Raw genomic sequence first — 10,864 nt, forward strand, 5'->3', positions numbered from 1 at the left:
TTATTCGTGTTGTTTTTGTTGCTTTGTGGTGTTTCTCCACTAATATCTGATGGTAATTTGTGCTGTTGTCACTCTTGTAGATTTAAAAAAAAAAAAAAAAACGCCCCTGTGTCCGCTCCTGGTGGCGGTGCCCAGTCAGCGGCCCCACTGTTAATATGTAAACGGTACGATGATTGAAGACTGAGGCAGTTTCCCCGGCTGTGCCCTGAACCCGGGACGCGCGCCATTGGCCGCCAGCTCCAGTGGCCAAACAACCAATGGGAGGGCGCCGACCACGAGCCGTCCTCCCTCGGGCCGCGTGTCCCTCGCCCTGATTGGTGGAAAGTTACTGTGGGAAAGAAAGTTTGGGAAGTTTCACACGAGCCGTTCGCGTGCAGTGCGAGATATAAATACAAGCCGCACGCGGAGAGCCCGACAGAGAGACTGTGCATCCGCTCCTGAGAGCAGCAGCTGCTGCGCATCGCTCTGACGGATTTAAACTCGGTGCATATCTCTGGATTTTTTTTTCAGAGGGGACTCTTGAATACCGCCAGCTGACAACATTCATCGACCTTTTTCCCTACACCAGTGGACCGTAATTTGCTGTGCTTTTGTGGGATATTTCCGATAAGAAGATGCCTGCTGATATGATGGAAAAAACCTCCTCGTCCCCGGTCGCTGCAACCCCGGCGAGCATGAACACAACTCCCGATAAACCCAAGACAGCCTCTGAGCACAGAAAGGTTGGTATGAAGTTATTACCTTGAATTTAAAGCGCATTTTCTGTTTGAGCTCAGCGTTGCACCAGCTCCGTGTGCGCGTCCGCAGCGAGGGCTTCACTTTTACGCACAAAACGAGAAGAGAATATTAACGGTTGTGTCATTCTGTTTTTCATTTCTATAGTCATCCAAGCCAATTATGGAAAAAAGGAGAAGAGCCAGAATCAACGAGAGCCTGGGGCAGCTGAAAACTCTGATCCTGGATGCGCTCAAAAAAGATGTAAGTGCTCACTCGTCGTCCTGGTTATTAATAGATTATTTAGCCTCCAATTCAAGCGGTCTTGTCAAACAGTGAGAAAGTGAGCGCGTAATCCTAACCATGTGTGTTTTCCATCTCCTCAGAGCTCCAGACACTCCAAACTGGAGAAGGCGGACATCCTGGAGATGACGGTGAAGCATCTCCGGAACCTCCAGAGGGCTCAGATGACCGGTAAGTCGTATTTCCTGGAGTAGTCTGTCTCATGACTTGTGTGTTTTAGATCTTATCTTGGCTTATGCGACAACTCGCTTCATGCTGAAATTGGCTCCTGTCCAGAATATTCGCTGTGACTTTTTAATGAATTAAACTATATGTGTATTTGAATATCACAACTGAATTCTCCCTTTCCCCTTTTCTTTTTTCTGCAGCTGCCTTGAACACCGACCCCACTGTCTTGGGAAAATATCGAGCCGGTTTCAGTGAGTGTATGAATGAAGTCACTCGGTTCCTGTCCACTTGTGAAGGAGTCAACACTGAGGTCAGGACGCGGCTGCTTGGTCACCTGGCCAACTGCATGACCCAGATTAACGCCATGAACTATCCCAGCCAGCATCAGCACCAACACCAGCTTCCTTCTACCGCCGGGCCAACGCATCCCTCCTTCGGCCAGTCCATGGTGCAGATTCCCAGCTCATCTCCGCAGGTCCTGCCTATGAACGCGGTCTCATGTAAAGGAGGCTCTTCACCGGCAAGTTTACCCTCAGACGCCACCAAAGTCTACGGCGGTTTCCAGATTGTGCCTGCCACAGACGGACAGTTTGCATTCCTCATACCCAATGCTGCATTTGCGCCAAACGGCCCCGTTATCCCCGTGTACGCCAACAACGTCAGCACGCCGGTCCCTGTGCCGGCTGCGGTTTCCCCCGGAGCGCAGTCAGGCAACACGGACTCTGTGTGGCGACCCTGGTGAAAAGTGGGAAAGGACCATAAAGACTATAAATGACACTTAATAGTTCTCTCTTTGTTAAATGTTAGAAAGGTTTTTGAATCTGTTTTCTTCTTGTAAAATGGAAAGAGTATGCACTATATATTTGTACAGCTAACAAGGGAGTAAAGTTCATATTGAAATGAGATTTGTATTGTGGAAGTCCGTTCACTGCATTTTTATATATTGGAGTTGTCTTTTTTTTACTGTGTGATGCCAAAGATATGTTCACTTGCTCTTATGTTGTTCTTCGTTTTGGAAGACAAATAAATTTGTAAAGAGATTAAAAACAAAAACGTGGTTCTGTTTTATTTGCGCGTTACTGCAAATGGCATATTACGAGTTTCCGCCTGTTTTGGTAACTTTTCCGTGCGCGTAAGCAAAACTGGGATTAGTGCGCATTTAGTGAGTGAGAAAGAAAGGTGTTTAACGCTGAGTGTAATTTAGGACTTACTTTTAGCTGAAAATGGTTTCAAACACACATTTTTACTTACAAGAATCATTAGGCCTCATAAGGTTTGATTGCAAAAATAAAGATGTTGCTGAGCGTCTCTGCAAAATCAGTGTGTTTGAATAAGGTACATAAGGCACATCCTGCTGTAGTGTCTTTGAGCAGAAGCACTGGACATGATTGTCACTAAACTTGTGGCTAATTGCAGTTTTATAATGTAAACAAGTGAGTCAGGCAGGAGACAGCGGCTCTGCAATTAATCAGACACGGGAGCTGGACTACCTGCGGTTCATGTGTCTCAGGCTGACAGCCCAGCAGTTTCACCTTTCATTGTGGAGACTCTGGAGCCTTACAGAGGGTCACTTACGCCATCTAGCAGCTCACAAGTGCATTGCAGACTGATTGGTATGAATGGGATCAATGAGTGGAACAAGAGTGGTTGCATTTTACAAAGAAGAGTCTGCAGCTCCTCTCTGGTTATTGAAATATGAAAACTGTATGGTGATAGTAGTATTCTATAGTCAAGGCATAAGGGCGTTTTGTTGCAGAGGCATGAGGTTGCATCTAAAGTATGATTGAATACTGACGTCCAGCAAAGTTTGTTTAGAACGCAGCACTTTGTATGAATCACAACTTTCTAAACACGAAATAACTTCAAACAAACAACAAATCTTCAATCTGAAGTGCTCCTAAAAGTCAGCATTATGAAGTTATCGGCTGTTCAATCAGCTTTTACTTCACCAGCAGCATTAATCTCCCGACAGTATGGAGCAGAGAGGAGCCCTAGGCTGTGTCTTTAATCAGAGCTGAGGGAATTCCTTGATGCTGGGGGGGTTGGACAGCAGAAGGACACGTTAAACACCTCGCCACTGAGCCATGTGGTAGCGCTCTGCTCTACCCAGGTGTGTGTACCCCCTTCAGCTATCCAAGTGTGGCCCTTCTTTGAAGGGTGTGTGTGTGTGTGTGTGGGGAGGGAGGGGGTGCAGGTGTTTGCAATTATCAGTACGCTAAGAGGCACCAAGTGTGGATAAGTGCCATCATTTTGAATTTCCATCACACCTTTTTACGGGGGGCCGTGCATCCGTATTTGATTGAACCCATGTGTGTGCTTGTGTCTGTGCGTGCATACGTCTTGTCTGTGTGTTTGTGGAGGGTGCTGGGTGAGGACATGCCTGGCCAAAGGGCACAGTGGGTGAGGTAGTGGGGAGTTAAAGCTAGGGGGTTCAAGGAAAGGCCTTCCACATGGGATAACAGTTGGCCTCCTGTGAGCCAGACCTTCTCCACACAAACATACCCTCTGAGACACACACGGTCACACATGCACAAAACGTTCCCACAGCATTCCAGCTGTGCTCAGACCAGTTTCGAGCTTCCTGCCCTGAGCCCCGAGGCCACAGCTGGACGTGGGACGTCTGGGAGGCACGTGGTGTGACCCGGACAACACCCAGCTGCTGAGCCCTCCCATCCCACCTCAACACCTTTACCCTTTTTCCTCCTTTCCTCCCTCCTACCCACCCACCATCATCTTCAGCAGTCTCTTTCCCTCTGGAGAACAGCTTTACGAGCTTCTCCAATTACCCAGTGCAGTGGCCGAGCTGCCGGAATGACCGCACACATGTCACAACATGACTAGGGGGTTAGCTGCCATGCGTGTCCATTAACTTTTCCCACACTCTGTGTGCATGCAGGGAGCAAAAAGAGGAAAAAAAAGCCTCTGCTTCCTTCTTGGCTCCCTAAGTGCTACCATATGGTCCGCTCTCCCTCTCTCTCTCTCATGGTTCTTCTGTCTTCCTCCTGCTCCTTCTCTCTCTCATGGCCCTACACTGGAGCTGTCTTTGATTGCAGCCCAGACAAGCGAGAGCTTTATGATTTAAGCCCAGGGCTTGCTGTACCAAGCCCTGGACTCATTTTGAAGCCAAACTCCTCTCCCTCCCCTCCTCTCCACCCATCCCTTTGCCCCCCCCCCCCCCCCCCCCCCCCTCTCCCCCTCCCTTCGCAGTTGCAGGGGAAGGCTGTTTTCTGGCAGGAAATGAATAGCTCCCAGATGAGCGTAGGAACCTGAGAGGTCGTGAGAAAGAGGCGAACCCCCCTCCGCAGGCCCGGCCTGCTGCCAGCCGCCGGGGGAATGTGGGAGAGCGCCTCTCTGACACACGCATCAACCCCTCTGCCCTCCACCACACCGCCTGACTGACTGCCTGCCTCGGTGCTGGGCCCTGAGCCTGGAAATAGACTGATAGACAGGGCAACCGCCACCGAGTCAGGCAACATGGCTCGTCAGCCAGCCAGCGGAGCAGCCAGGCAGGGAAAGGGAAAGCTGTGGGAGGGGAGAGAAGTGTTGGATCTATGTGGGCGGAAGTGGATCAGTGAGTGTATACAGTCTGAGTCCTGATCCAAGTGTACAGTACAATGGAAAGTCAGATCTGTTATTAAAGTTTATGTTAGACTCATGTAGAGCATTGTTTGGCTCTTAGTGCAGATTTCGCACACATGCACACACTTTCTCACATGCTTCCCTCTCTCTGTCCCACAGGCCTACACTCGTTCCAGAGTACACACTCATCCAGACAGGTGTTCCTTGTCAGAAGCAAAGGGGTTTTTCCCTTTGGTTCCTTGTGTGCTGAGCTAACATTTATTCCTCGTGGGGCTGACACTGTTATGGTTGGAAGTGGTCAGAAGTCTGGCCACAGCTGTCTGGGCATATTTTAGGATTGTTCCTAATCATTGTCCTGCATCAGTGTGACATGTTGAGATCAACTAATTATAGAGTGAAGGTCAGCCATTTTATTTTCCAAGTGCAACAAATTCACAATATTATGTCTGTTGGCTCGGGAACATAATAGCTAATGTAGCAGCGGTTCTCAGCATTTTTAGTTCATGACCCCAAAAATATAGCAATGTTTACTTCTGACAACTGATCACTGGTTGTTCGCTGAAGCACTGATGAGTTGTGAGCAGAATCAAAAAATGATTTTACCTTCTCTAGTTGTTTCAATGTAGTTTCACTTGAAAGGGTCTAGAGTTCAACAGGACTAAAACGAAACATCATAGGTCACAAGAAAATTATTTTATGGAAGTCAGAAGAAGTTACTTCAGGGAGGGAACCAGAGATGTAAAGTTAACGTATGTAATATCAGTTGTTGGTCTCTGACAGAGGTCTTTGATTTCCAGTTAAGTGGTGTTAAACACACCAGACTCCATATTTCACTATATATATTTGTTTTATCGGCCTGTACATTAGTGTACAGGAGCATAAGAACTGGAAACTATGAGCTAGTTGGTTGAGTAATGCTACATAGTATTAACGTGATGATTTCTGAACATAATCTGGGCACTTGAAGTGTTTACATAAGGGTGTCCAGATCCTATGACTCTGATCTCCACTCCTCTATTATTAGTTAACCGTTGTCCTGTCCTCTGTTAGCGGCATATGTGACTTTAATGTTCACCTTATGCTTCCATTTCGTAGTCTCCCTATCTTACTCTCTTATTCTCTTTCTTTGTGTTGCACATACACAGACTCAGTTTGTGCATTGCTTCTATGGTAACCTGTGGGCCCAGTAAACAGGACAAGCTGTCTACACACAAATCCCAGCAGTGTGCGTGCCCACTTTCCTTGGCTCACGCTGCATGACAACAAAAACCCCACCAGAGGTTCCCACCACCAACCCATTCAAATGTCAGCCACCTCGTTTGAAGTCGCAGACTGCTATGTAAATCCACAGTGTTTCTCACCAGTCCAGCCTCTCAACCACAAACACGCTCAAAAGACAATAACTCCAGCAAAGGTGGTCCTGCGATGCTGGATGATGGTTTCTCCAGTCTATAGAAGTGCCCCTCTCCTCCTAGTTTTGATTCGTAAACATGTTGTTTAGGGGTTTTTGTGGATGGATGGATGCAGGACATGGCAACCATACGAAGCCGTCAGTTACAAAGTTGGCACATCCCCCAACTCTGGGCGGTGACAGTGATGACCCCATCACACTGCGCCTTTGTAGGACCTGTCCTCCATCTACTCTAGAACCCAAGGCCAATTGAGTGGGAGGTTTCCCCCTCAGAGTCCATCACAACAAACAAATAGACCAGGCAAACAAGTTCCCACCACACCAGCATCCAAACAACTGCCAACGGTGACAGTTTGGTTGGTTTTGATATCACACAAAGAGGTTCTTCATGAAGCACTTTTGGGCCTCTTGCTTTTATCCTTCAAAGCCAAGTTTCCCAACCTTAGCGTCATGAACCCCACTATTTGTCCCCAGATTTCCACGGGAAACACGAATCAAAAGGAAAAAGGATATAATAAACAATAACAGCTCTGATTTGAAATGTATGAAATAATACATGATGCATTATGTTATGATATTGTGCTTTGGTTTAGACTTAGTGCTCTGTAATGTGCAGTATGATCTTTTAGTTACATATTAATATTGCTTTATGATTTGTTCTGGAAATGTATGACATATGTGTTTTAACATTACAAATACAGAAATCTGCATTACTGGCAGTCTTGCAGCTTTTGCTGTAGTTATTGATCCAGCCTATGTCCTGTAAAAGACGTCTCCAAAATGTTTTCAAGCTAAGAAAAGCTTGCGACAATGTTCATTCAAACTCAATACCTAATACTCCCTGCACTATTTCTGAAATTGTTAAATAACCAAATTAGGAGAAACAGTTTTCTCTGGACAGAAACATTCAGGAATTTTAAATCATGCTTATCTTTTTTCTCACCTGTCTCCACGGAAAGGTCGGACACCACAGTTTATAGTTTAATGTGCGTCTGTGTCATGATGATCTTTTCTTGTGAATTGAGTACGCTATGCTGTCTGAATCTTGTTATGATCCCATATGTGTGTTTTTTATGTGACAGGAGATGATTTACTAAGGATATATTTCCTGCTGCTGCGTGTGTGTGTGAGAGGTCACAGTAGTTACAGAATGTCTCTCCCCAGGTATGTGTTAGCATGCTTGCTGCTTACCTACTTCTACTCTTACACGACGTCATCATTTTTGTGTTGAGTTTGTGTCTCTTTGCACATGCAAGCGAGAATGAGATCCATTAAATGTGGTCTAGGGAGACATATGAAGTGCGGCCGGAGAGAGAAACACACCTCCAACACATTCAACTAACGCGCTGTTTGACTGCGTGATCTACGAGCTCTGCCCTCGCGTGGCTGGTTTTACTTTCCTCTTTTTAACAGGCCCTCCGTGGAGATTTGGGGCCCTCTGAGATGAAGGCAAAGAGATTCCAGATTTCTTTGACCCTTGAATACATCAAACAGGCCTGGATGTCCAGCTCTTTTTCCACTGTGATGGAGTTGGGATAGATGCCAGTAAATCAACACACTGGCTGTTGTTGTTGTAAAGTCACGATGATGGTGTTAATGATGTAATGTTAACGTCAAGGCCACACACACAGGAGAAGGGAGGTGTCGGCACGGAAACCAGTGGATTAAGGCTTGACTGTACAAGCAGTTTTGTTTGTGTTCTTTGTCCTTCTTCTTTTAATGGCTCACACTTCAGCTTGGGAAATGATGGTAATGTTCTCCGAAAAGAGAAACTCCTCCAGAAATGAGAAATCCTGCAGTGAAAGCAATGATGCATTTCACTGTTGGGCGTAGACTGTCGTCCAGCCGCCTGTTTTTCCATACATACTTGAATGATTTTATAGTCGTTGTGTTTATGTGCTTATGCTGTTTGATTTACACGAACAATTACTTTTCTTTAGATTCCAGTGTAAATTTAAGGTAAGGTAATTTAAACATTTAATTATTTCCAAATTCTCATGAGTAGCATTAAATGTATACACACCCATAAAACAGTCTTTACATTGACTCAGACTTTGAAAAGTGTGGGGAATTTCTCTAGATCTCTCTTATTATGGTTCATGTTTTTACCTCAGGGTGGTGACCATTCGTTGGTTCAGTCAGCAGGATTCCAGCCGTCTTACCCTTTTTACCAATATTAATTTCATCTTCTAGATATTGTGCTACAGATGTTTTCCTTTTTTAAAATAGATTTTAGATAGATAGATTTTTTATAAATAGATTTTTACTTCTAAGCAGGTGACTCCCAGTTGTATGTAACCATAGTTTTCTCCACTTAAATTAAAGCAAATCAGAGATTGTTTTATTTGGCTGGCCGCACTCTATCTAGTCATTCACAATAACTTGGCAGTCTATCAGTCTATTTAAAACCTGTTGCTAAAACCCAAGAATGCTGTCTTGCTGTGTTGGTGTCTTTGATTATCCCCTGTCTTTTTTCGTGAGCTACATGTTCGTTTTAAAAAAGTAAATTATTACTAATAAAGTTCAAGGCTAAACAATGAGCCAAGGGCTCCTGACAAGAATCTCCAGACCGTCCCAACTTAGAGGTGACAGAGCCTTTGTTGGAACACCTTGAACTCAGACAACCATTTCCATGTTAATGTCAGCTTTTTGTGTGCTTTGTTTTGTTGTGTTTAATTCAGTTCTTTGGTCATTTTATTTTCCTAGTCCTTTTGTGTTTTCTTGTTTTGTGAAGCACTATAGATTGATTGAAACAGTCCAGTGTTTCTGCGGTTGTCAGACATCCGCGAGGTTCTGAGCCAAAGAAAAGTCAGGTTCTGGATCCACAGGGTGTTATGGTTAGTAGATGAAATTCATTGTTGGTTTTAGTGATCTTAGTGGTATTTCACAAGAATACCGAAAATATAGAAAAACATCAGCTTCATCCTTTAATCTGCACCTGATAAACTATCAGATTTACCAAGGTGTCAAAAGACGTAGTATCAAATGTATGTAGCCAAGTTACATAATGATACATTTTTTAATGCAACAAAAAGTATTATAGCTTCTTTCCGATTTTATGCAAATCCACTGTTGACTTTGTGCAGGAAAGTTGAACCTTTGGATCCATATTTTTAATATAAAAAACATATCTCTTATTACTCTATGCAGAGTTTATGTGAACATTTAAAATGCAGCAGCAGGTGTGAAATCATTTCAGGTTCTGTTTTTGCTTTTGTTTCTTTAGGATGGTTTCATGTTTGTTCCCACCACAGTTTAGTATTTCATGACTGAGATACATTGCATCATGTCAGTGTTCAGAGACATAAAATAGCATTATCCCACCTCCCTCTGCTCCGTCCACGCAAAAGCAGCCTAAACTGTGACGTGGACCAGCAGTTAATCCTCTTTCCCTTTTTCGGAGGCAGTGGCGGGAGCCGCAGAGGAGCTGGCCACAGAGATACGGCCTTGAGACGCTGCAGACACAAAGCGAGCCGTGTGATTGTGAAAGTATAATTGTTTGAGGGTGTGCACAATAAAGAGTTTGTCCATGTCACTTGGAGTGTGTGAGCGTGTGATGGTGAGCATGTTTGTGCGCCTTTGCATGCTTCCAAACACAATGAACAAAGCCCAATTTGGGTTTATACTAAACTGAGTGTGCTTCAGTATATATGTGTGTGTGTGTGTGTGTGTCCCAGGCCTCCCACCTCATTGGTCTGTGTAACTTCACCTTTGTGCAGTGTATTCTCAAACACTCCCACAAGACCCCGTTATCTCAGCTCCGGTTTGCATCACGAATGAGAGAAGTGTTCATGTGGATGTGGATGTGTTGAGTGGGGATACTGGCAAGCTTGTCATGGACTTGTAAACCCCAGTTTGTCTTGAAAATAGGTCCAATGTGATTATCCTTAAGTCTGTAATGCAGTAACCTTGAGTGGGCAGAGAACTTAGAAGAATATGTGGCATGTTGCTGATGGTATTGTGTTGTTGTGTGGTCAAATCCATGAAGCATATGGTTGTCCTTGTTTCCCCCTGTTGCAGCAGCTGGATGGGACGTTGCAGTGTATTATACCTGAGAACTAAGATAATTCACTGATTGAAAGAGATGACTGAAGACGACAACATCGCATCTATACACCGTAGCAGAGCTTTTCCATCTAACTTTACATTCACTGACATTGTTTACAGGCAAAGCAGGATGTAGTGCACCCTTTAATGACAGTTACAGTTGGCTATGTTGATCTGTAAACACAATCTTTCCCAAGAATTTCCCACCTTGTTTTAGTTTCTTAAAGTCATCATATTATGCTAAATATATGTTTATACTGTATTTTATTCTTGGGCTCCATTGATAGAAGATTATATGATCTTCAAGTTTACGTAACAGCTCCTCTGGCTTTGAGACTGAAAATGGTTTTTTGAGCTCCCGCTCCTGATCCCACTATGTTCTGTTTGTTCTGTTTGGCTGAACTGTGGCCAAAGCAGAGGTCGTTGGCACCACCCTTGCCTTTCACCTTCTTCGGCTGCGGTCTTAATAAACTGTATCAGTGTAACATCACACAAATACATTGTTTTTCATTCGTAATGTCAGCTTCTGAAATCCAGTCACATGTGTTTTAGCCAAAATCTGATCCAGAATATGACAAATTTATAAAAACACATAAGTTGCCTAAATAATTTTTCACAATGTGAAGTGGCATTACTTTTCTG

At 44.5% G+C, this 10,864-nt stretch overlaps 1 protein-coding gene across 1 annotated transcript; it reads left to right on the forward strand.

The window, feature by feature from the left end:
- The first annotated feature begins 430 nt into the window (after positions 1-430).
- her6 (hairy-related 6) lies at positions 431-2,231 on the forward strand. The gene is made up of 4 exons (XM_026344258.1): positions 431-722; positions 883-978; positions 1,101-1,188; positions 1,386-2,231. The coding sequence occupies exons 1-4, from the start codon at positions 615-617 to the stop codon at positions 1,925-1,927; spliced, it is 834 nt and encodes a 277-aa protein (XP_026200043.1). The 5' UTR covers positions 431-614; the 3' UTR covers positions 1,928-2,231.
- The last annotated feature ends 8,633 nt before the right edge of the window (positions 2,232-10,864 follow it).

This window comes from Anabas testudineus, chromosome 4 (assembly GCF_900324465.2).
Source record: "Anabas testudineus chromosome 4, fAnaTes1.2, whole genome shotgun sequence".
Classification (NCBI taxonomy): Eukaryota; Metazoa; Chordata; class Actinopteri; order Anabantiformes; family Anabantidae; genus Anabas; species Anabas testudineus.

Coding starts and splice junctions, on each gene's coding strand:
- her6 (XM_026344258.1), top strand. CDS start 615: ATGCCTGCTGATATGATGGAAAAAACCTCCTCGTCCCCGGTCGCTGCA. Junction 979..1,100: donor TGGATGCGCTCAAAAAAGAT/GTAAGTGCTCAC, acceptor CCATCTCCTCAG/AGCTCCAGACACTCCAAACT. Junction 1,189..1,385: donor CCAGAGGGCTCAGATGACCG/GTAAGTCGTATT, acceptor TTTTTTCTGCAG/CTGCCTTGAACACCGACCCC.